Source organism: Anser cygnoides, chromosome 3 (assembly GCF_040182565.1).
Source record: "Anser cygnoides isolate HZ-2024a breed goose chromosome 3, Taihu_goose_T2T_genome, whole genome shotgun sequence".
NCBI lineage: Eukaryota > Metazoa > Chordata > Aves > Anseriformes > Anatidae > Anser > Anser cygnoides.
The window spans coordinates 60572760-60599779 of NC_089875.1; the positions used below are offsets into that span (position 1 = coordinate 60572760).

General features: G+C 40.2%; 1 protein-coding gene across 1 annotated transcript in view; it reads left to right on the forward strand.

Annotated features, from left to right (window-relative positions):
* Window positions 1–27020, forward strand: part of MAP3K5 (mitogen-activated protein kinase kinase kinase 5) — a 101479-nt gene that overhangs the window by 14561 nt on the left and 59898 nt on the right. The window contains exons 2-3 of the mRNA XM_048075713.2: window positions 15946–16085; window positions 18742–18765. Coding sequence (XP_047931670.2) covers window positions 15946–16085; window positions 18742–18765 — 164 coding nt within the window. The remainder of the gene's footprint in view (window positions 1–15945; window positions 16086–18741; window positions 18766–27020) is intronic.

Consider the following 27020-nt stretch of genomic DNA (forward strand, 5'->3'; position numbering starts at 1 on the left):
TAAGTCAAGGTTATTCTTTTTGGCGTGCAACTGAATTGAATGAGAATGAAATCATAGCTATTGGAGGCTATTTGGAGTTACCACTGACAAAGCCAAATGCAGGCTTGCTTATCAGACCTGTTTAATCTCGTTTTGCTGCAATTACCACCCATCAAGTCAAGTGTTAAGAATTCAGCTCAGATGAGTCATATCCGTTTTCTGCTGTGGGATGCAGCAGTGCAGTTACTTGTGAGGCCGGGCAGTCAGTGCTGTCTTAGTGGCAGATGGTGTTCTGGAGAGAGCAGTGCTAATTAGGTGTATATATAGTATTTTCTACTGAGATTTTTAGACTGGTTTGCAAGTTAATTGTTGTTTCACGGGAAATTTCGGTGTAGGAAATCCAGAAACTGAAATACAAAATAATTTCATGTACATACATACATTTCCCCCACCCCCCAAATTCTTCTGGTATTGCAACCAGCATAAAGTTTTGGCCTCGTCAGTAAGAATGAGGCATGTCTGTTCCTCTGCCCCTTCCTTACTGGTACGTCTCATTATACCTTGCTTACCTCTGACAGACTTGGACCGTGAGGGGTAGCTCTGGGATCTGCAGATCTGTGCTCTGCTTGGCTAAAGCAGAAAGTCATATCTCAAATTCTGAACCTAATTTCAAACTCGATCTATGTAAAGAGAGATGACCATCACACAAATTAAAGTGGCCTGGACGAGTCTGCGTTTCTGAACTTAGCTGTGCTAGTTCTAATAAAGCTGCTAGGCCACCAGTTCCAAAAAGAAAACTTCTTAGTTAAGAAGCTGGATCAGTATCACAACTTGTAGGAAAAACAAATATGTGTCAAGTTCCAGATTTTCCAGTCTTTCCTAGGTGAGCAATACTTCTTATATTGAAGTAAAAAATGTTGTAATTGTTGTCCTTGAACCTGTGAGAGAGAGATTTTGGAAAAGGACAGCTATTCCAAACCTTCTTGTAGCTAGCAATAATACTTGCACCATAATCTCTTGTGTCTGAAACTGTATCCGAGGCTGGAACTTTGCTTCTTTCTGCCAGAGGTAAATGCTTCCTCCTCGATAGCTTACTAACAAGGCTGTTTAAATTTTTGAAAGGATTTGAGGCTTCTGTGTCACAGGGCAAGGATTGCGTAAGCCCATGCTGTGGAAGGCTTTGCAGCGTGTAATCAGACAGATTCAGACTAGATCTTTTTGTGAATTGTTATGATAAAAAAAATAGTACCGAATGCCGCATTAAGTGATATATGTGGGTTTCTGCTGGAGGGTTGGCCCTTTACATTCTGAATACTTCAAACTAGAGTCATTGTTAGATTTGAGGTATTTTCTATGTGAAGTAGATACTTCTGTGCAGTGGTTTTGGTGGAACCCAGGGAATCTTTCAAATTATTTGATCAGGTCTGTGGTGTGTACTCTGCACGTTCCCATTGCTGTCTGAAGTAACCGATTTGCATGGATGAGTGTTGCAGCCTTTCCCTTGCTAAATTGCAGAAGTCATGCTTGTAACTTACAGATAGGTAAAGTAGAAAAAGGAACTGAAGTGTAGTTCTGTAGTTTGCTTTTGTCAATGGAAGAAAGTGGTAGTGGGGAGAGAAAGACGTCCCCTGGTCTTCCTTTCTAAAAGGAAGAGTTGGAAATGGATAAGGTATAAGAAATATGGGAGCAGAATCTGTGGTATGTTTTCTTGTTTTTTCAAGGATTTCTTTGAAATGAATCATAGATGGGCATTGTAAGGTGTGGATGAGTAGGAAAAAATAAAAAGAATCTTTTGAATTTAAAATGGAACTATTTTAGACCTCAGTTGGTGAAACTAATAAAGGGGAAAGTATAACAATGAATCTTTAGGACATAGAACGTATGCATTTATTATCATGTATTGTCAGTGCTAGGGTTGGTGAATTTATTTTTGTCTCTGTAGGGAAAGAACATGCTTTGCTACCTGGAAAACTGTAAGCAATAAAGCAGTTGATCATACGGGCTTATTATGAGAAATATTGGTCAGTGTAGGCAGTTGGTCACTATAGACAGTTTATAAAAGCAAATGAAAAGACAGAAGATGCAAAGGGACTGAATGCTGCTGGGTATGCTTATTTTCTGATCTGTTAGGATGCATTACAGAGGTTAGAGCTATTGTGAGTACACTTCTGAAAACCTCATAGGAGTAATGAAAGAGAAGAGACAGCATCAGGAGCTACTAGGAAATAAATGGATAAAGAACTAGAAAGCATACTTCTGTACAAGTACAGAGGCAAATTGTTTATCTCATAGGCATAAGGTGCTGTGGAGGTGGGAAGTATTTTTTCACAAAGGACTAAAATTCCCGAGGGATGGCTTTGCTGAGACCTGTTGTGTATGCTGGACCCAGTGTGACTGAAATGACTCAGGAGCTCTTTCGACTGTTGAATTCTCTTGGGGCTTTATAAGGATGCACCCTGTGGCTCTGCAGTTGCTCTGTTTCTTTTTTTTCTTTCCTAATAACTGCTGTTGACAGTGGTAGAGATGGACTTCCTGATCTGCCATCACGTTGTTATCTTTAGGGCTAAACTGACGCAGCTCATTCACGGATGATGTTATATAGCAAATTTTCTAACTAATTTGCTAGACAAATGAAACCGTAGATGTTTTCCAGAGGAAGATGCAAATGCAAACAAGAATGACCTATTTAATGCCAATCATTTGACAGGTGGAGGCAGATCATCAGATAACTTTACCGAATTCACAGAAGCACACTGGTTTAACCCGGATGAGGAAATGGTATCAGTCTGGCATCTGAAATAGCAGGAAGGTTGTAGTGCCTTATTGTCTTTTGCATGCCTTTTCTGTGCACCATCGCACTGTCACCTGGATGGAGCTCCAGGGGCTCCCATCAGGATGCTTTTCTCTGGGAGAGCAGTTTCTTCCATTTGTGGATCACCTTCAAAGTGAAGCCAGGGAATTCGGTGTTTAAGCTCGTATTTTTCTGAAGCACGAGGAGTTTTGCAACTTGGAATAGGGACCTGTAGGGCAGAATCAGGAGGAAGATGGCTGGGATTCACTGATGGCTGTATTTAAGAGGACCTCCCTGGGACATGCTGAGATCTCCGAGGTGCCTGAGCCACCCTGGGCTCTGACATCGAGCTCATCTTAGCTTGATTTCCTCCTGGAGGTTAGGCTCTGTGGTAGTGAGGATGTGCCAAAGCATCCCTGGAGATTTGCTTTTCACAGCCTGGTTTCTGACAACTACGTCCTCTTCAACTTTGTGTTAGAAGTGGTGCCTGTTGGAGGTGGATAAAAAGTGAGAAAAGTGCTGTTGATGCAGCTGTTGTTAGTAAAAGATATAAACTAAACATGTTACTTTAGCAACGAATCTCTGGATATCTTGCTCTGAGACACTTCCAGCCATTGGGAATGGGGTTTGTCTCAAAAAGTTCTTATCAGTAACCAAATGCGTCTGCCCTTCAGTAACTATCTTACTGTTGATTCAAGTGGAAGAAAAATTCAAGTGGTTGATACGGAGTACTTCTGAAGGCAAAATCCTTCATCACACCTCCTACAGCGTAACTGTCCTGTAACTTGGACATACCGAGGAAGGTTATGTAGAAGGTGCCTCTAGGAACTTCCAGGTGGGGGTGGAGGGGCGTTACGCAATCCTTAATTTCTGCAAAACCACCGATAGTACATCAGAAATCTAGAACACCCTGGAGTAAAAACATTTTCCACGGAACTTTTTGTGTAATTTGCTTTCTGTGCTAAAATGAATCGCTATGGCTGAGCATGGTCTAAGCAAATTTTCTAGTTTGTTTTGCAAAAATTGTCTTCATCTGTCTGATGCAGGTAAGAGCATCTTCTTTAATAAATAAAACGGGGCTTCAGGCTGGGTGTTCTCTACTTTATTGTGAATATTAATTCCTGCATTTCATGAAAGCTCCTCTGACATCTAGTCAAAATGTACTAGACCAGACCTATGTACACAGACTGTTTGGAATACTTGCAGTGTAGATACTGGCATAGAAGCATTCCTATCTTATTTGGTTTAAGCATAGCTTAAATTGTTACGCATTTAAAGCATGAAGAAACAGACAAAGCTAGCTTCCTAGTTGTGCCGCTGCTTCTGACTTCACACAGCGTGTTTTTTGTTAAATGAATGTGGCATAGTTTGCAAATACAAAAAGGGGAATGCAAATCATAGAAGAATGCGGGGTCAGCAGGGGTTCCATGAACTCATTAATCCACCTTGAGCTGCGGGGAGTTGACTCAGCTGCCTTGTGAGTGCCAGGTAGAGACCTTTGGTGTTTTTCATTTGAAACTCCCCTTCACGCCGTACAGAATGTGGTAGGTTTTTTTTTCAGTAGCATACATTGCTCCCCATTCATTCTGTGACTTCTATTAATAACAAAACCTAGTGCTCACCTCCCAAAGGTCTAAACTGTCTAGACAGTTTTACATTTGATTTCAGCACCTATAAGCATAGGGTATAATAAAAATTCAGTAAATGTGAGTTTTTCAGTCTGTTGTTCCAGTTCTACTCCCATCTTTCTGGGTGCTTCCCAAATTGTTACAGAAAAATCTTAGCAGTAGTGACATGCAAGTCAGGAATGCAAATATGTACTTGCACAGATCCGTTGATAAGTGCTGCAGTCTGACAGAGCATTATTGGTAAATACTCTCATCCTATAAGGAAAAGTTGTTCTTGAACTTTTTAAAATAAACACCAAGTTTGGTAAAAACACTCAAAGTGCAAAAAAAAAAATGTAGTGAGCAGTTTAAATTCCTGAGTCTAACCTCAAAAGCAACACCATTACCAGCTTAATAGTTATGATCAGATACCTTTAGATGAAACTACACTTCTTTTTTAACAGCGTATGAATTGTTATGATTACTTTGCAGCAGAACCACTGAGAATGTACTACTTTTTGGATTAAACATAATTAATAAAATCTTTGTGTTATTAAGAGATAATGGTGTTTTCTGTTAGAAAACATAGCATATGAGACTCTTAAGCCCTTGGGCATCTGGTCTTCTCACACAGTGTCATTCTGTTCCTGGGAAAACTTTGAACACGGAGCTTTTTGGGAGGGGTGGTGAGAACCAGAAATGGTAGATGTACTCTTTACCTTTGGTTAAGATGAAGCTTGGGGCTAAAATTCTCAAATACTGTATCATATATGACAGATATTTTCTCCTCATAATAGAAATACTTTCTTGAGAAGTAAAGACATTTAAACAAACATGTTTACATCTCTTAGAATACTTCTTCCAAGTTTTTGGAAGCCTGGGAAGCTCCTCATTTTTGTGCGTTCCAGCTGTTGTTCTTCATACTCTTAAAATATTATGTATTTATTTTTCAATCTGTGCTCACTGCTTGGGAATTTTTTATGTTTACACCATTTTTGGCAATTGGAGATTGGGAAATGTTAAATCCCATGACCTGAAAATAATATTGTAAGAAATAATTCTACATCTTTGGATCAGAAACACTTCTGGACTCTTTATCAACAGGTTGTGAGCTTAATGGGCAGGGCTCTGCCCTCAAGAGACAGACACGCTCTGTCTCGCTCTGGCTTGGCCTTCTAGTTTGGCTTGGCCCAATCCTTTGTGCAGTTCACATTTCTACTAGGACCAGTGGAAAAAATGAGTAAGCTTCTTAAGAGGAAATTGAAAGGAATGACTAAAAAGAAGAGCAGCTTTCAGATAGCAGGGAAACACCTTTATGAAAATTGCTTCCATAAAATGCATGCTACTTACTAAAACAAGTTTTAAAGTAACCCACAGAAGGTGGCTTTGTAGAGACAGTGAAGGAATGAAATGATGCCCTTTGAAAATGATGCACTTTTGCTCAAATGGGGAAACAAGTTGGAAAAAACCACTAAGTATAGCAAACTTAATATAAGCTTTAAGATGGTTCCCAGAAGAGTTTGGGGAGTACTTGCTGAAGACAGTACAAAAAAAGTATTCTCAAATGCTTCACCATCAGAGAGCAAGCTAGGGATCCTACGCAATCAACATGGAAAAGGAAGGCTTGAGAAAGATGCAGCTTTCCTGCTACGATCTTATGAAAGACTTTCATTAAGGGGGTAAGCCTGAGGTACTGCCTGAGTTCTGAGTTGCCACGAGAAGAGGCTTTAAAATAAGCTGATAAAACAAGTGGAAATGACTCATACAAACCTGTGATGACGTCTCAAGTTCTGAAGGAGCTCCAGTTGAAAAACATAGAGCTTGTAATTATGGTGTCTGACTTGTGACTTCAGTGGATGTTGACACAGTAAGAAAGAGTGATGATATTGTAATATTGGTAGGACAAAATACAAATACATTTCATGGACACATGAATAAAATCTGACAGTAGGGAATAGCTGACTGTTTTGTTTTTTTTTTTTGTAGAGGTAAATCAGACTTCAAGATTTTGAAGCCCTTCTTTGAGAGGCTGTAGATCCATTTAAGATGGTATATTTGGATGTCAGAAAGCTTTTGACCAGATCCCCGACCAAAGACTCTTAAGATCCAAAATGTCTGGAGCTGAGATCGTTGTTCCCCTCAGATGAATGGTTTGTTCACAGAGTGGAACAGAAAATCAGTTTTGTAGTGAATCAAGGTTACCAGTAGTAAAACATGCTGGTGAAAGGATTGCTCTGCAGTTCCTGTTTGAACTGGACTTTTCAGAGTACATGTCAACAGTGTGATAGTGATGTTTGCCAATGTGCAGGCCAGTCAAGACTCTAAAGAAGTGACTGTAAAAATAATAAAAAAAACAACTGTAGAAAGCCTTATGATACTAGGCACATGGTCAGTTAAAGGAAAGCTGAAGTTCAATAGTAGTGAGTGCAAAGCAACATATGAAGAAAAGCAGCTCTAATTATGCACACAATATTAAGCGCTAAGTTCGTTGTTGCTATTCAGACTTCTAGTTAACTCAAGACTTTCCTGAAAATGTCTCTGGGTTGCTGACTGAGAAAGATCAGTCTTTATGTACCCCGTACTTACAATCCTGACGGTGTTGGCTGGCTTCTGGCAGGGAGATTTTGAGCTAAGCAGAGCTTTGATCTGATCCCTTTAGCTGTTGTGATCAAACCTGGGGTTGGTTTTGAAGCTTGGTGGAGGTGGATCTGCTTAGACATTCAGTGAGGTCCCCAAAGTAGCCGAATATAAACCACGTTATAAGTGAAAACAGATTGTATTAAAATAAAAATTCAAATACTCTTTATAAATAGAGAAAACTTTAGGTCACTGAGGCAGAAATAAATAGAATACACAAAAGTAAAAAGAACTTTTGATCAACTTTCCTCCTGCCCCGTCTGCCTTCTAGGTGGATTGGTGTTTCCTGGTTCGGTTGTAATGAACTCAGCACCTTTGGAACTGTAGCAAATTCGATGGTTCTGTAAGAATTTAGGAGGATTTCTGTCCATCACCTCTGAGGCCTGGCTGTTTGCTCCTTCCTTCTCTAAGCTCTTTTGTTGGCACACCTGTGATTCCACAAGTACTTTTTTCCTGCCTAGTCTCAGTCACTTGAGAGAATGCTTAATCATTTAGTCATGTCTTAAAGGCACATAACTTGAATATATAAACCAAAATAATCACACAGGTACCATCACATCACTTATTTATTTGTGTAGGTGGCTGAAGAAATGTGGCAATGCACATCCACTGGACAAAACTTACAAGACAAAACTGAGTTGCTGCAGCTTGCATTGCTTTCTTTGACTTTTCCCGCTGTTGTCTTTGAAAATTATTTAAAAGTATGTTAACGTTTGGTACAGGTCCTAAAACTTATCAGCCCTGCGATGTGCTCAAGCTTTCAGTGGAGCCTCATCAGTTACCTCACTGAGCTCAGAGTATTTTTTTTTCTAAATGTAAAGTTTGGAGTTGTGAAACTATTTAGTATTTCATGTTCTTGGCACTAGGGAGCCTGTTTCACTGGGATTGATACAGATGCAGTGAGCCTGAATATACTGAGGTTATTTTTAAATAAATGGCTCTTTGTTTGGTTGTCATCTTTTATTCTTATCTAATCCTGAGGTCCTCCCACATGCATCAAGCTGAGGGTGGTTTTTTTGATTGTTGGGGGTTGGAAACATGATAGCATCACAGTCCTTTGTCATGGGCCAAGACAGAGTGTGTTTTGTTCAATTTCAAGCCTTCTCCTTTTTGATTCCTTCTCCAGTTGTTTTCAGATCATTGGTAGACTGCCATGTAGTTTGCTGTGTTAGTTCTACAGGCTCCCCTTTTGTTTCTCCTACATTTCCCCCTCTGATTCCTTTACTCAACATCTGTAAGAATTTTCTTTGTGTTACCAGTTACTTGCCATCTTCTGCTGTTTTCTTTCAGTAAGTACCCTCTGTTTTGCTCCCATCAGCCTTGTAGGATAAAATCAAGAGCTTCTTTTCCCTTCGCATCCTTGAAATGTAGTGCAGTCAACAACACAGGATTTCACGTGGAGGCTGTGGTTTTAGAATATTGCGTGATCATTCTTTTTTTTCTCTTTTCCTTGTCTGGATGGCTCTTTGTGATGTTTTGTACTTACTTTTATGAGAACCATCTGAACCAATTAGCTGCAAGAGTTAGCAGGGATCAATCTGTACAGGTTTTTATAAGAAGCACTTTGATGCATAGTGGGAGGGACTGCAAGCTTTGTAATTCTCCTATGTGGCAGCAAAGCCATGACTCAATCTTAAGCAGAAGTAGAGGGTATTCAGTTGCATCCCTGCAGTTATCATGGTGCCTGTTGCCTCCTTTGTATAGGACCTAGTGATTTTATGGGGTGAAGAATCATCTAACTGATCCTGTGACTGCCCCTCCACCCCCAGTGCTCAACAAATTGACTTGCTCAGTTACCTCATCGGGTATCAGCCATTCTAGACCTGATACAAATGTGGTATACTACCAGTTAATAACAGGTAACTCGTAGAGTTTATCTGAAATGAAATCACGCCTTTGCTTAGTAGCATTTGTCCAGGTGTAGAAGTTGACTTTCAAATTCAAGACAAGTTTGACTCAGTTCAGCTATCCAAGGATAGCTATCCAAGAATAGCTATCCAAGGATATCCAAGATAGATTAGCAATCCAAGGATAGCTAAACATGGTACTATTGTACTTGAAGGTAACTTGCTGCTTTTGGGGTAAGTATTAAGTGCCCTAGTTACTTCTGTCTATGGTTTGTGCTACACAGCAGCCAGAATGGGACGCTCACCAGCCTGCTGTGCCTGTTCTGCTGGGGGCGCGTGCTCAGAAATTCCCCTTCAAGCAGGTCCCAGGACTGGCTCTAAATTGTACTTAAGTGATGCAGGATCTCCTCTTCCATTTTGTAAAAATGAGACTACCAGACCCAGGATTACTGCAGGTGTTTAAAAACCCAAACTTTCTGGAGCATTGGTGTCACAGGTGCTTTGCTAACCCTGTCTTCTAGGGCTTGTGACGTGCGAGGTGCTGAAATAAGGATCCTGAACCATAATGCTCTATCCTACGCAGTGCTAGAAATTGGAAGTCTGTGGTAGAAAATAATCAACACATGTCCATTGCTTGTCTCTTAGTGTTCTTCCTTATGCTTTGCACGTTAATAGGAGATTCTACAAATATTTTGCTTTTCCAACATACAGCATGTTTAATTTGCTCATGCAGTCAGTACCCTCCCTTCCTTCCCCATATCCCAGCCCCAGGTGCCTCTATGAAGCTCTTTTTCTGGCTCACCTCTCCCAGCAGACCGGCTTGTCTGGCCTGGTTTCCTGCGAGGCCAGCCATTCCCCGGGGTGTAGGTGTTCTCACCTGAGTGGCTCCCATCGATTGTTTCCGGTCTTGGAGACGCGTGAGCAGCTCCTGACAAGTTATACTTGATTCCAGCGGTGCTGACAAGTCAGTGGTGCTGTGGTTTGCGTGGCTGAACCTGAACCATCATGCTGTACTGACGCGGTGCTGTCATTTCCAAAGCAGGTTTACTGCCTTGTGCAGGCAGTCTCTGGGCAGAGGGTAAGATGTCCACATCAAACGGAGAGGATCACAAAGAAGATACCCTCATCTACTTCATTTGCTCATTTCTGAAAGCTCACCCGATAGCACGTTATCACGGCTTGGAGAAACCATCGTTATTATTGCTGAACGGAGAGCTGCTACTGCAGTATGAAAAACGCTCTGCGCTTAGACTTGCGTTCACATAAATTGGGTCTGCAGATATATCTCTGTCAGGAGTTTCTTTTAATGCCAAGTGGAAAGAAACCCTAAATATTGTTCCATCTCAGAATTTACCATTAGCAATTAGCTTTTCTTTTGTCTCCGTTAATTGTGGAATAGTGAATGCGAGGCAGCAACTGTGTGTTTAGCACCGATTAATCAGAAGATAGTGGCAAGCATAAACATTCGTCAGTTTTATAACTGCTCTGTTTGTATTCATTATTTTTCCTGGCAGCGCTATGTTATGCAGGCAGTATCAAAAAGTAGGGTGTGCATGCATAATACCTCACAGCATTCATTTAAACATTTTTCTCTGCCCTGTTATATTTTAAACAATGAGTGGGAGATGAACTTTGGCCACTGCGTTTCTTGATGACTAAAGGCATAGGTAATAGCCAAGGGAGAAGGGCTTCATACACTAAATGGGCGCTTACCATTCTTGACCATGATCTTAAGTTTTAACAATTTATTAAGAAAGAGGAATTGGAGATTTTATATATGAAGTTCATGGTCTTTGTACATGTAGCTTAAAAAAAAAAAGAGAGGATTTATGCCGCAGGTAAGAAACGTTGGTCACAATTTTAACATATGCCAAGCTTCACAGAGGTGAGGCCTTGAGCTTCTACACCTTCTCAGGCAAGAAGGGTCAGGTCACTTGCCTCTAATTCTGTCACACATCTGCTTTCCCAGATTGTGTGACTGTTTTGAGCTATTATTGGTATAGATGTTAGTTAGCCTAATAACATGCAGTCTGACTGCTCGGTGGTTGTTGCTATGTCTGAGCTCAGTGTGTGGCTATCCAAGCAAATCTGTAAGTAGGCAGCTTTGTTGCTGATAGCTTGGTCCTTGTCAGCTAGAGCTTGGGGTGGTTTGTGAAATGGACACCAAGAGCTTGCTGAACTGTGTGCTGCTGCAGTTATGCTGCTCTGCTACCTCGGCCAGAGCTAAGCTCCCTTCTGTGTGTGTTACGCTCCAGTCGCATCAGTGTAGGCATGCCAGTTATTTAAAGAGACGAGAGAAGGCTGTGACTAGACTTACTTTATTGTTCATAAACTAGAAAGACGACAATTTATCATAAGATTTCTTATAAGGGTCTTCAGCTGTAGATGTCAAAGATAACTAAGGAAGAGCATCCTCATCCTGTTTTCTTTAAACAGTATCAGTGTATCTGTGATCTGTAAACAGAGAAAGTGACATTTAGTCTTATGCCCAAGACCCAAGTAAGGGATAAAACTTGCTCTTTGCTGCAACTTGTGGGGTCGTGAGAATTACAGTTCTTCTGCTTCCCTATCTCTCACTCCTGTTTTGTTCCGTGTGGTTATGTACCCACGCTGCTCATTAGTCTACTGGAGTCCAGACAGGTTCTTTGCTGTTACATAGATGTGCAAGAGCATTTGAAGTTAATTTTCAGTCCCTGGTCTCTAGAGTATTTCATACTGAGAGATTAGGTGTTGAGAAGACTCTACTCTTTCCTTCACTTGGTCAGCTTTTTTTAACTTGCCTTGAAATTGAAGCTGCAAATACTTTCATAAGTGGGTTTGTCTTATTCCACTGTAACTGTAGAGATGCTTCTACCACTTCTATTGAAATGACATTTTGTCACTTGTGAAATTATGTTTTCCAATATATGAGAAACATATCTTTTGCTGCAGTAGTCTGTTAGACTAATTTCATCTGGTGGAAGTGAGAGTCTGATAAGTGGTATTCCAGCAGTTTGTTTTGATGACCAAACGGTTCTTTTGCGCTAAGTTAACTTCTGGCTTCCCAGAACTGGTGAGAATTTTTATGGATATTCATTTGAGATGGATTTGTCTTGGAAAACATCAGTCTTACTCAGCTTCGGTAAACCTCTAATCCTACTTTATGTAACTGAATTCAGTGTTAGCTGTCTTAGGTGCACTTGACATTACCTTTCAGGCTCTTTGTAGAAGCCACTGCCCTTGCTTTACAGACAAGGAGATGAAAAAGATGAGTGAAGATGGGTGGAGTAGCTAAAGTTTTCCCAGAAAATAAGCTCTTCATTTGTTCCTCTGCATTTGACTTCTGAATTTGACCAATGTTCTACATGCTAGTCTGTTTTTTGGTCAGAGGAGTTTCTCTTCTGATGTTTTGAAAGAAGATAGTAAGAAATGGGTCTGTTGCAGGAGTTTGATTAGGGTATATGTTGTGGCTTTATTTTTTTATTTTATTTTTTTAAATGGATAGACATCTAATCTCAATAGTACAGACATTTTCTGTGGCTTGTTAGAATTCCAAGTAAAAATTGGGCTTTTCCCCTTGGAAACTGTGATGCCAGCCCCAGAGGACCAGTCTAGATGATAGAAATCTTAGCTATGTCATAAATGAGAACTTCTGCTTAAGATACATACCCACTAGAATGGAAAGAAAATTCCACAGAAGTTGGACATATTCTTAAGAACATACTGCTTCATAGTGAGATTATCCAGAAGTCCTGGATTGCACAAAGTCTTAAAATATCAAGGAAAGAAACCACACTTACTTACGGTAAAAATAAACAAATACTGGTAAAAAGCGTCATGATATTTTTATCTTAGTGTCGTTTTTCTTGCAAGTGATTACTCAATCACATGGTCCTTCCTTGTGCTTATTAAGTAGCAAAAGGCCTCAAGGCTTTTTTGTTTTGCGTATTGATCTGATTTGAGGGATTGGACAGGATTCAAGAACATTTCTTAGTGTGATCCTGAGTCAGATATGTTCTAACAATTGTATTAAATGCATTTGGCCATCTGATCTTGTCAGTAGTAAGTTTATTTGCATGTGTTTAAGGATTATTTCCTTATTCGTGGTCCTGGGAACTTGCCATTTTAACATAGGATTTCTCAAGTATCTTCTGTATACTGACTTCAGTCAGGCTCTATCAATTTGTGTTTTTTTTTTAAGTAATATTTCTCTTTCACTGTTAGTTTTGCAACTCCAGTAAGAACACATTATCTTGCAAGATTTGAGAATTAAGTCATGGAAAGTTGCGCAAATTTTCCTCCTGCTCAAGGTAACAGAAATGTACCGTATGCTTGCAGTTGCTGAGGATTAGATTTTTATGTCAATAAGAGAAGTTAAAAATAGAGCTTGTAACAACAAGTTGCTTTCCATGATGGAGTGAGTGACTGCAGCAGTTATCAAGAAAAGATTGACCAATGTCATCTACCATGGACTCCTGTAAGGCCTTTGACATGGTTCCACACATCCTTATCTCTGAATTGGGGAGAGATGGATTTGAAGGTGGACTGTATGGTGGATGAGGAATTGGCTGGATGGCAGCAGCCAGAGAGTTGTGGTCAATGGCTCTATGTCCAGGTGGAGGCCCATGGTGAGTGGTGTCCCTCAGGGGTCTGTCCTTGCACAGGTGCTGTTTAATATCTTTATCAATGACATGGACAGTGGGATGGAGCACACCCTCAGCAAGTTTTCAGGCGACACCAAGCTGAGTGGTGCAGTTGGTACAACAGAAGAAAGGGGTGCCATCCACAGGGTGCTGGACAAGCTTGAGAGGCAGACCCACATGAACCTGCTGAGGTTCAACCAGTCCTAGTGCAAGGTGCTGCACTTGGGTTGTGGCAGTCCCAGACACAAGCACAGACCGGGAGAAGAGCTCATTGAGATTAGCCCTGCAGAGAAGGACTTGGGGGTTCTGGTGGATGAAAGGTTCAACATGAGCTGTTAATGTGTGCTTGTGGCCCAGAAGGCCAACTGCATCCTGGGCTGCGTCAAAACAGATATGGCCAGCAGGTGGAGGGAGGTGATTGTCCCCCCTCTGCTCTGCCCTTGTGAGGCCCCACTTGGAGTGCTGCATCCAGGTCTGGGGTCTCTAGCGCAAGAAGGATGTAGGTCTGTTAGACTACAGAGGAGTAGTCTAGAGGAGGTCCACAAAATCTAAATCTGCCCCCCTTTTAGATATTAGGAGGAAATTGTCTACTCAGAGGGTGGTGGGGCCCTGGCACAGGCCGCCCAAAGAAGCTGTGGATGCCCCATCCCTGGAGGTGTTCAAGGCCAGGCTGGATGGGGCTTTGGGCAACTTGGTCTGGTGGGAGGTGTCCTTACCCAAACAGTATCTAGTAGGAGTAATGTCATTCTTACTTGGCTTTTGTGGTATTTCCATTTCCAAAAATCAGTCTTTGTGTAGTTTTAGTAATGTGCTGCCTTTTCTACTTCAATAGAATGGAATCGGTGGAATCCATACTGCAAATATGTGAAATTGAGCAGAGGTTCTTAGAATGCAACTTACGAAACTCGTAAAGAACAGAATTTCATATTTGATTTTTGAGGGGGAAGAATCCCTTCTTTATACCACTTAGTTGCCTCTCATTAATCTCATTCTTGAAGAACATAAGCATGTATAGGCAGATGTCTGTTCTTCTCCCTGTGTCCCTCTCTTCTTTAGGTTTTTGACAATTTCCAAGCCTGTAAGCCAATTACAGTAAAATAGGACTGAAGAGTTGATGTCTTAAAAATGTTACTTTTTCACAAGCTTGGGAGACTCCCTTCTTGCCTTCCCAGTTGAGGGTATGGCCACAGGGCTTATTTAGTATCGAACGTCTTCATTATAGTTCTGAAGATCTAAGGGAATAGGCAAGGTGAAAGTTGTGGTTAGAGGTAGAATCTCTTACATCTAATTAGAGATTTAATTCATTCCAAGTAAACGAACTTCATCTTTTTGCCAACAGAGCTTGTCTTGCTACCTGTCTTTTGTTGTAAAAGAATCCACAGAAGAAGGCAGGCCTGGAAACCAGGTGGCTTTTTTTTTCCTGCTCTTCACAGAACTACATTTTTCTTTTTTTGTGTGGAATTGAGTGAAGAAGGGTGCTTTGCAGGAGAGGTGGAGATGAGTCAGCTGATCCAATGAAACTTTTGCAGTGGAAATATGCTGCCTGTTATGAAAAAAAAAAAAAAGCCTTAACCATCTCTGATATTTTGTAATTGCCTCTTGTTTTACTTTTACCTTGTTGTGCCTCTAGGAAAGTGAAAGATTTTTTTTTTAAAGAGAAATCACAGAAGATTACATTTGCTTTTTTGTGTATGTGTGTTTGTGTATGTGCTTAGGTCATGCAGATCAATCTACTATAAACAGAATTCTCAATGCACAATGAAGCTTTTAATTATCTAAGGGTTTCTACAGCTTTACATATTCACTCCCTCTTTCCTTCCCTTCTTCTGTACCTTGTCCTATTTTCTCTAGTCTTTCTATATGAATCAAAATAGATGTGAGTGGTAATTTATACTGGAATTCTACTTTTGCCTTGCTTTCAGTTTTGTTGACATTCTCTTCCAAAGTTCTAATACAAAATCTATACAGCATATTATGCAATCATGTACTTAATTACATGGATTTTTATTGCAACTTGCATTGAGGATGAAAATGCACATCAAATGCAATCTTTTTTTCCCCTGTAAGGACACCAGTCATCATACACAGTACAGATTAACTAAACAGATTTTAAACACATTTTATTCTCTAAGGCATAAAATGACCTTTTTGCCTTTTATTGATTATTGATGTCTTACAACTTTTTACCTGTGGAAATGAAGGTCTCATGGGGGGGGGGGGGGGGCGGGGAGGGAACAGTAATAAAGGGAGGGGAAGGAAGAGGAGGGGGAAAAAAAATTAAACCACATCCTGCTGACTATAGTCAAAATTCAGAGATAACTTAAATGGGGGAAACCCTATAGAACTCTTTCCTACTTAAAATCTAATCCTATTACCAAAGCAATTAAAAATGGCACAGAAGTATGTGGCTGTCAGAAGTATGTGGCATTCATTCACAATTAATTTTTCACTTCTTTCTGCAGATATTGCTGTTGTAGAGATGAGTGATGCCTTCCGTCAGCCTTCGTTGTTCTACCACCTGGGAGTCAGAGAGAGCTTCAGTATGGCTAACAACATTATCCTCTACTGTGATACAAATTCTGAGTCTCTGCAGTCACTGAAGGTACCTCTAAATGAAAAAATGGAGGGGGGGGAAAAAAAAAGACGCAGTTATCTAACTCTTGAAATAGGTTCTCTATTTCCATGGGAAATACAGAAGCCACTTGTGGTTCACAAAAGAATAGCAAAAATGTTTTGAGGCTTGGAAAACAAGTCTACAGTGAAGTGCTGAAAAATGCAGTTTAGTTTTCCCAAGAGAAAGATTTAGATGACTTTACCATGGTCAGTTAAATAGCTGGATGTTAAATAGCTCTTTATGGAAACATAATTTTGACAAATCTCAATTGAGAACTTAAATATGTGGTTTTGTCATTCAAGAGAATTACTTGTATTTGGAGTAAATTGTTACAGTAAGAACAACTGGTTGAGAACGATAGCGTGTAGAATAATCCTTATATCCTTAGCTGCCTTGTGAAGTAGGAATTTTCTGGTCAGACCTGACGAGACTATGGGATTCTTGTGCTGGAGATTACTGACACTGTAGCAGAGTTAGTAGAAATAAAACTTATGCCTGTTTCTCAGGACCAAGGTTCACAGTATGGTAGGTTAGCTTAAGGCAAGATAGAGGTTTAAAATAATCCATAGGGCTGTGAATTCTGGCAGCCAAGTTGACACTTGCTTCTTCCTCTGCTAGAGGTTTGCTAACTTCCACAGGGATGGGGGAGGGCAAACAACTTGGATGGAAGTATTTTAAATTACTTCCACTCCCTCAGATTCATTGGCTGTGATCAGGAGGTGTTTTATACTACTGCACTTAAACTCTAGGCATTGCTGAAAAGAAGCATTTTAGTAAGCAGCTTGGTGAGTCACTGCAATCTGGGCACTGCCGCCTCTCATGAATGATTTGCTTCTACTGCTTCTGGTTAATGCAGGGTATTTGTTTTTGATTCTGCCCAACTATTCGCAGCTTGGTTCTCATGTAGGGAAGAAACACCTTGAACTTGGTTTCTGCCCACTGCACCTCCCTCCAGATGATCTTGGCCAACAGAATTGGTGGCAATCCAATTCCTTTCTTTTTGCAACACAAAGAGTATACAGATAAAAATCCTAAAAATAAAACTGCTAATAACAAAAGACCTATATTTGGATTGAATGTAATTATGCAAGTATAATGGTCTAGAATACAAGCAGAGCAGAATTTCATTGTACTGTGTAAGGAGCCAAATAGCCAGCTCCCACTGAAAGTTCACTTGGAGTGGTAACACCACTTGGGAAAAAATCTTACTAGTTTGAGCTGGACTTTGCAAACTGGTCACATGCCAGGTTCCCACTGATGTCGATGGAATCTGAATCCTATGCTGTGAGACTTGGATGTCCCAATTGCCACTGGTACAGTGCCCATTGAAAGACTCGGAATCTGTGCCCATGGTTTCTTTTAGCTTTGAGTTGGTCCCGTGCTTCTGCTCTTCAGTTGTTTGCAGAAAAATCACCAGAGATTCACAAGACCCCTTCCCTGTTATTTAGTTACTTCCTCAAAAAAAAAAAAAAAGGAAAAAAAGTTGTGTGCATGCACGAGCATCTTTTGAGGCAGTGTTTGTTCCTGTATTTGTTACAGCCGGCGGTTAGACTTCGAAGCACTGCATGAGTGTGCAGTGTACTTGTTGGCTTTTTTCTCACATACAACCTTTGTGTGTGTGCTGTTTTAATCTGGTATATAACAGTGAGTTAAAAATGATTAAGGAAATGGGGGGATTGCAGCATATGATTTAACTGGGGTATAAGGAAACATAGATGAACCTTTGAACAGCAAAAGTTTACCTATATATGTATGTGTACACACATTTATGTCCCATGTTTGGAAAACTAGCAGCAGTCCTATGTGAAACATGTCACTTCATCTGGGGAAAGAGCAGTTGCATGTGAGCCTGACATGTGACAGAGAAAGCATGAGGTGCCTTGGCTCGGCCCTCTCCATTTTTTAACGGTGTGGCATACGCTCCTCAGTGGTCACAGTGGCAGCAGTGTGATGTAGCTGTCTGATAAATCTGGCAAGGTTAACTGTTGCTGGTAACAAAACTTGGTGGCAAAAATTCCTGAAAGTGAGGTCACTGTCCACAAGTGGCTTGTCCTCAGGCAGATCCTTGGGCTGTACCACCGAGACTGCTGTGCAAGACCCATCTCTTTCCATCCATATGTGCTTTGGATTCTTGTTCCCTGAAATTTTGCATTTAAAAACGGAAGATGTATTCTTTGCATCAAACTTACTAAAGCGACATGAATTTCACCTAATTTGAGTAGCTCATGGTTGACTTTCAGTGCAAGTTGGGAATATTTTAAACTTCCTAGAAATACTGCTTTTACTGTTCTATTTTACTGTTTACAGTTTTTCTGTGGGCAGCGAAATGGTAATGATAAACTTAACTTTACGATTGTGAGTATATGTTATGTATTAACAGTCAACTTTTGGACAGTCTCTTATAGGAGTACATGTGCTTCTGTGCATATATTACAGGATGTATGTATCTACTTAGTGATATAACCTTTTTGTCTCTCCTGAGACAATACTCGATTTCTGTTGATTTGACAGGCTTAGAAAACTTCTATCAACCAGCCTTTTCCTGTCATGTCAGTATACGTTAATATTAGCGAGTCATACTGATCAGATATCTTCCCTGGTAGTTGTTCAATATTGTCAATGTCTTTTTTTCTTCTTCTTCTAGGAGATTATTTGCCAGAAGAATAATGTAAGTATGACTTCTGTGTGCCAGTTGAATTCTAGGCATTCCATACTTCTGTGGCATTCAGTGTTGTTTATCTTATGTTTTCCACTTGAATCATTTAACACTTTCCTACTGTGTTTTACAGAGTTAGATGCAGAATTCTGGAACTCCTAGCAGCAAATCCGTGTGTATCACTTTGTTGCTAGGTACCAGGCTCACTTTTTACCTTGCTTCTATCTGTGGTATTTTCTTTGCTGCCTTTACTTGTCTGTCATATTTTTTTTCCACACACCATTTTCATCTGTCCATTTTTTTTCCTGTTGTCTTTTTCCATACAGTGTTCTTCAGAGCTTTTTTTTTTGAAACTCCATTGAAATAGAGTTATTTGCAAACTGGTGCTCATTTTAGAAACCCATGGCTGCAGCTGTGAAAATAGATATATTTATAGAGGGTGTGTATGTATTTATTTCTAGAAGCAAAGGGCTGGAGCCTGCTAGCCCTGGTGCAGTGCTGGTCCCAGTATTCTGTCTGTGCCTGTCACTAAACTGTAGGCTTCTACACCTCTGCATCCCTTTGGTTTCTGAGGTTGGCCTTGCAAATCCCCCTTTCCTTTTTTACACTTAAGTTCGAGGTGAACAGACTTCTGACTGTGAGAACGTCTTTCATGTGTTTCTCAGTGTGGTTTGTTCAGGAGCAGCGGGGTCAGTCACATCAGGATACGCATTTGGTATGCGGAGTTCTTGGCTTCGCCTGGGGAGGTACTGGTAGCCATCTATGTTAGGGTATAATTTTGTAGCAGTTAACCAGTGGTTTGCAGATATCCTGAGGAGTTAGTGGATGCTGTAAAACTCATATATTTGAATAAACTTTTGAAGGGGCATATGAAGTATTTAAAACTCAACCAATTTCTAAAGTTATTATGCAGTCTCTATGGCAGTTTTAACACTGAGATATTCTGTTTTTTTGTTATGTTATTTAACATGGCAATTCATGGATTAAATACTGACTTCTATCTGTATGAAACAAATCCCTTTGAAAAGGACGCAGCTATCTACTATAGCTAATAGAATTTCTGAAGACCTTAAATCCAGTGTAACCTTTGGCCCTAATGTTGCATTTTAAATTGTGTAGTATCTTTAGATTTTTTTTTTTTTAAAAAGGGAAGTGCAAAGCACATTCCATAGATTTCTGTGCACCTCTTTAATAAAAAGTGCTTTTCAGAGATCCACAGAATGCTGTGAATGCTGTGTTAGACTAAAAATATCTAGCTTTTCTCCAATGAAAATGGGGTAGATGATCGGTTAGGTCTTTACCCAAAACAAAACAGAACAGTGAGCTTCTTGTAAACTTATTTATTGCATATTTCTTTCTTCCTTTGACCCACAATGACAGAGATCTAGGTAAAATGTTGAGTACTTAATATACAGTCTGTGTGAGAGCAGGGGAAACAGCTCTCTTAGCAGGAAACCAGCAGGATATGGCTTGTGCACTAGAATAAAGGGGAGATGTTGTCTTGTCCTATTTTTAAATGACGGTCCCTGAAGCTCAAGGAGCAGTATGATAGCTTGGCCTTTATCTGTTTGAGAATGAATTGTTCCATTTTCCATTTAAATTTAGATAGGTGGCTGTGAAACTGTCATTTATCACTTTTAGAAACGTTTCGATGTATGCCACAAAAAGAATGTGTTCCTTGAGAATCTCAGATGTTTTCAAGCACACCCACATAACATGTTTTCTGGGAGGAAGTATTTTCCCAGTGATTAGAACAGGGAAGTCAGTAAAACTGGCTTAGCAACTCTGCAACTGATTTTTTTTCCCTTTTTTGGCACGGATTCGTGCCAATTCCTGAATTTCCTCAGAAAAGTTACCTGGAAATAGAATTTTCAAAATGTTGCTGTGTACCTAAGTACTGAATATAACTCCAGCTTCATAAAGATCACGTTTGTTCACAAATCCTCAGACTTGCATAAATTGGTATAACAAATGGTGATGATCCCCCCACCTTACTCACCTTACTAAAAATAGGTACGTGAATGATTGTGATGCTGCAAATACAGGAAAAATGAAATTGGCATATGAAATAGAACAGGATTTTAGTCATGCAGTTCTAGAAAATGTGTTTTAATAGCATGCAAACACCAACCATAACAGTACGATGGTATCCTTGGCACCAGTGGATTAAAAAGGCTGCAAAACAAGTAAGTGTCTGTGTGTGTGTATTTATCTATATATAGATCTGTCTGACTGAAATGGCTTGTGTTTACTTTCCCTGAACCTTGTCTTCCTAAAAGTGGTGGGGAGGAAAAAAAAATCCATTACCAACTGTTTTGTTCTTTGTTCTGACTGGATTTTTGTTCTTCCCAGTAATGGTCAATACAGCGTTGCATAGCTAGGATAAACCTGTAAGGGCAGAGCAGTGAAAGATAACGTAGGCTCATTTCCTGTTATATGTGGTTTTATAGCTGTTTGGTTGGACCTTTTCCAAATGTTGCAGTAATATCAAAAAAAAACATACATTTTTACAGGGAGTGATACTCTGGCAGGAGGCAGTTACTTTGATACTTGAAAGCTCAAGTTTAGTTTTTGCTGTTATCTGATTTTTGGGGTCAACCAAGCAGCAGAGCCATTCTAGAAATTACTAGTAAAGAGTTTCAGTCATAAAGAGATGTTGGTATAAAGGTTACAGTACGTGGTTGTACTTTGCTTGTTTTTAGCTCACCGTTTTTTTTTGTTGTTGTTGTCTTAGTTCTGCCTGGCTTGAATCTTGTTAACTTTGGAGAAAAGCTGCAGGTCATGTTCCAAACGGTGATTTACTGATTTTTATTTTTTAATATCAGTACTTGCTGAATCTGCGGAAGTTTAATGTGCTCATAATATACGTACGGTTTGCAGCCAACCTCCATAACGCCTTGGCGGTGTTTACCTTTCGGTTCAGGCTTTCTGCTTGCACCGTGCATGGCCTCAGGAGTTGCCAGGGGTGTGATCCTACCTGACAGCTGCCGGCCTGAGCAGAACAGAGGTTAGGACCGAAGGGGAACCGCTCTGCTAGGCAGCTGACGCTCAGGGTTAGCCATTAAGCACTAAGATTAATGCTGTATGGCCGGGAACGCTTATTAGTGTCTTACATTTCTGTCATTCAGAGGGATCAGACTGTGTAATTAACACTGGTTTTTCACAGCCCTTCCTAATGATGGAACTGCCTCTTGCTTAGAGCACAGCTTGGGGGTCAGCTTGGTTGTGCTCTTTCAGCAGCAGTGTGAAAAGCCTGACTGAGGCATGCCAGTGACTTTACCAAGCTTTGAGCCTCCCTAGAGGTACCACTATAAAACTGCAGATCCCATGGGACATGTTTAGCTGTTGGTCTCTCTCTCTGTAGAAGTAGAGAGAAATATTTTTAATATTCCTCTCCCCACTAGCAAACTGTTTGGGAACAGTTTGATGGTTTTGGTATCCAAGCGTGTAGAAATGTGATGTAGTAAATATTCAGTAAATATTTCATTGCTAATGACAGCTGTGTTATTTGATGTTTGTGATACATCGCTATCTCTTGCTCATTCTTTCATATTTTGTATTTATTGATATATTTCATACATACTTCCCTTGAAAAAATAACTTTTTTGGATATGATGTAAATATGATGTAAAGATGTATGCAACGTATGCTGATTTTTAACAAGCCTTTAGGGTGTGTCATGGCTGCAATAGATTGTTGTTGCTGGACATGAAAAGAAAATAGAAACTATTTGAAAGAGTGGACCCATTTTGTGTGCTTTAATTCGTTTGAGGTGTGAGGCCTACTTACATTCCTTTTCAAATCAATAGCAAGGCTGTCATTCATTTGAGTGGGATTTGAAGTAAGCCCAAACTGAGCCTGTATTCATTAAAACATCAGCACATGTTGATTTACTGTGTGTTTGGGGATGGAGGGAATAGATTTAATAACTTGTTTTAGGATTTTGCCATCTGCTACATGCAACACCGTGAACAGTCACAGAATTACCTTTAATAAAAATCTCATCAAAAGACTTGAAGTAAGAGCAGATATTCCTCAAAAGAACTGACAGGGAAAAATGGGGAAAAAGCCAATCTTAATTAAAGGAGAGTCAGCAGGAAGAACTGTTCCCACTGTGAGAGATGCTAGTTATTTTTATTACATCGGATAATTTTATTTTTAAAATAAATACATTGGTGGATGCTGACCTGAAGGGTAGGCAAGTAGGTGGGATTCGGTCAGATTCTCCCATCCAGAAGTAAACCATCTAGAAGTAAAGGATCATGGTTTTGGTTTTCAGGGTTTTCTGTTTTCTTCAGCGCTTCTCGTCTTTGAAAACAGCCTTCTTCTGTTTATGGATATTTGACTGCTAAATGGTTCCAACAGAGTAAAATAGAATCTCAGGGGTCAAGAGGATTGGACACTGTTGCATTCTTCAGATTTTCCAGAGTTTCTCCCTCCTTTTGAAGTAAAATTCAAGATCGGAGAATTATTTGAGCAGAACTCAAATGTTCATCTGTATAGCACCATGTCTTAGTCTTCAAAACTTTCAGAGAAGAGTGTTCTTTACCACACTAGGTATCTTTGTGGGGGTGAGAATAGTGTTCACCTTATTGCGTAATGTTCTTTGTAATAAGATATGGTCTCCCAACTAAGTTTCCCAAAAGGCTGTGCTTTACACAAGCAACAGTTCCATATTAAAAAGGGTATTGGCTGGCTTGTATTCTTGTTGTGGTGATCAAAATAAGACTACGTGCTATGTAGTTTTCTTATCCCTCTTAAAAACAAATAGGTGAAATACTCATTTACTTTTGCAAGCAGAGAAAGGGTACCGAGCAAGAAGGAAATGCTTATTGTTCCAGTGAGCAGTGGGCCTACCTGGGAGCACTTTGGTTTCAAATTCTGTAATGGTAGAGCTAATTAGACAAGCTTATGGCTGTGTTTAAACTGAAGGTACACATAGGCTGGAATTGTTTAATTTTGTATAGCAAGCTACAAAGGGACACTAGAAAAATATGTAGCAATTAAAACATCCATAAAAACAAATTACAGATTTAGTCACTTCATGGTAAACACTTGCGTGTGTATAACTGGCTCCAAGCAGAACTCCTGTTTGCCGACCAGTCTGACTGATTCGGTGATGGGGCTGTCATGCAGATTTTATTTCAGAAGGTGACCTGATGCTGCCAGGCACTGAATTTGCGGGCCTAAAGCCTTCAAGCTAGGTGTTCGTGTCTCCTAGATATAGCTAGTTCAGCTGGTCTGGGAGACGAGGCTGAGTTTACCTTCTGTAATGTCCTGAGGCTTTCTTGTGGCTGAGCTACAGAAACCCTGTGTGCACGCCGGTGGTCTGCCGCGGCCCTGATGCTTTCAGTAATGCCTTCGGGCTTGCAGCTCAGGTGACCTCCAGGAACTTCAACTTTCATTAGTGTAATGTGAGCTTTTGAACCATAAATAATAATGATGGGTTTACAAACAAGGATTGCCGGGAAATAAAACTTCTAGCAACTCCTGTTGATTTTGGGTTCTCTTCTCACATGCTTCTGAAGCCCTTTTATGTTACTTGAATTTGGAAGAGGGTGTGAGTGCAACTAAGGACACTGCAATTGTATTTAAGTTGTTCTGCCTCGTTTTTCTTGAATGGCCCGGTGCTATTACTTGCATTGTACATTATACTGTGAGTCAGAGTAATGGATCAAAGGAGAACAACGCTTCTGTCACAGGTGCTCAGCAAGCTTAAAATCAGGAGTGAAGCTAATTAGGCTTAGGAAAGAATATCAGTTTGTGAAATCAGAGTTGGGGTGGAGTGTTACAGGGCAGATTTTAATAGGGTAAGTGGAAAATGTTTAAAATTCCAAGTGGAGTAATGGGCTGTAAACAAGTCAAAATCGGAAGAAATATGTGAGCAGATAGAAAGAGTGTGTCGGAAAGTCCAGTAAAGTTAGTGTAGCCTACATTTTGACCAAGATGGGGAGAGAAGAAGTAAAAGCAGCTGAGATGGAGGTTGTGTAGTCTGGGAATGAGGAGAGAAGAAGTTCAGACTGTTTCTGGGAGGAAGGTTTAGAGCTGCCTGGCACTGGAACCACTGGAACAGTTCTTCAGCTGCTGCCTGGCAGCTCGGTCCCCTCAGGCTCCTGTCCCAGCTGTTGCCCAAACACAGGTGTAATTTGTGTCTTTGTGGTTAGAATTTGTGATGGTGACAAACGTTTTTCTCCGTAGTAGGAGACCCTGGACTTTATTATATGAGAGCAGTCTTGCCCTCATTGTTATCTTCTTCCTCCCCCCGCCCTTAGTAAATAATACATAACTTGTTTGGTTTTTTTCCGCTTGTGTCACCTGAGCTACTGCATCTTTGCCTCTGTCAGGTTCATCTGATAAACATCTAGTGTACCCTTTAGATAAGAAAGTGAAAATTAGATCAGTATTTGTTGTATTTGTTAACTTTACTGCACGTGGTGGTGTTTTTTTTCTTCAAGCTGTTTTCCAAAAGAAGTGAATATTAAGAGCATGTACTTTTTTTCTCCTCTACCCTCTTGCTGTATCTGCCTGTTTCTGTCCGATGAATTTCAGCCAAATTTGAAAGATTTCAGGCAGATCCCCAGAAACATAACAGTCTGGCTTAAGTTAACATCCAAATTAGTGCCCTGACTGAGGGAAAGGCCTCTGTTTCCACCCCACTAGACACCCGGAGGATCAAGGTGAGATTGTGCCTTTAGACAATTACCTCAGAAACCTGGGGGCATGTGGACAACAGTGAATTTACTGCTCTTTTTGTATTCTGCTTCTGAAGGCTTCTGCCTTCTGTAGCAGGCTCTATAACATAAATGGCTTTTTTTTTGGTCTCAGGTAAGAGGCAAAATGCATGTAAATTAATTTTTGCTGGCTCTCTTGTTCCTCTGAAATGGATACATACATACTTCTAGACAAAGTACACTCAGGATCAGTTTCTAAGAGCTCTGAAGTAGTAGTCTTCCTGCTTGTAGGATTATTTATGAAGAGTTCAGTGCTGTCTCTGTAGGTGGCCTGACCATTACACTAGAATAAACTTCGGGTTCTGTGGATTTCAAAAGCTGGAAACATCCTTCTTCAGAATTGATTTTTCTTTAAGAACTATGCCAGAGGTCTGAGAAGCCTTCCTGCAAGCAGTCTTGAATTTATTTTTAATGTACTGAATAAACATTAGGAAGTAAAATATTTGCCCGAGGATATCTGTAGCTACTTCACCCTTTCTCTTGGCTCTGATCTCCCAACCTCTTTCCTTCATTATTAAAAATAAATAAATAAATTGAAAAATAGTCTTCCTGTGCTTAATAGCGGTTCCTGTGCCAGTCACTGCCCACCCTTGCCTTGTAATTGCGGAAACTAGTTCCAGTAAGTTCAGCGCTGCCTCTCTGCTTTTGTCTGTGGGGCATATTAGGCTTTACCAGGGTCAAATATTTGTCTGTTCACTCTTGAGAGCATCTAATAGTGTAACAGGTGTAATTTAAAAAAATAATAAATCATTCTTACACTGTTCATACCTAATCTCAGATCTGTACACAAATTAATTTTTACTGACAAATATGTACGCATGTTTATACAGTCTAGAGTACCTCAATCCTTCCAAATTTTAAAAATCTAATTTTACGCGTTAAAGTGTATGCTTTATGCATGCAGCTGGTTTTGTGCTTTTGAAAACTATCCAGTCACTGCTGTTTCATTGCATGGAGCCCAGCTTGCCAGAGGAGTGTCTGAAGTGATCCTGATTGCTGTATTGACTTCTGGGAGAGCAGAAGAAGCTGACTGGAAAGTAGTTAGCCTTAGAAATAATTCAGGGGTGCCAAAATGTATCTCAAGAATTGTTTCCTTACGCTTTTCTTCCTGGGCTGCTTGCCACTTCAGTAGTGGAGTCTGAGCTTCAAAACCAAATGGCAGCACTCCTCCTGATTCCGATGGTATGCTGTTTTATAGTCGGGACCTTTCAGAACCGCAAATGTTCAGCAAGCTTTCTATGGGCATAAATCTGTACTCACATACCGCAGGCACCAGACGCCTTGTCTCCTTCTTTCCTGGAAGATAAATGATTTTTTTTGCAAAGTATCTGTCATACATTGATATATGGAAATCAATACAGTTTGGCAATTCTAAGACATTCTGTAAGTGATTATTCTGAAATATGTATAGGTTTAAATCCTGCTTAAGGTTGCTATGTAGCAGAAAATTTCATTTGTCTTTGTTAGGCTAAATTATTTGAGTTGTTTTGCAGTTCATGTGTGGATTAGTTTTTCTCAGTTTTTCTGTTGCAGTTT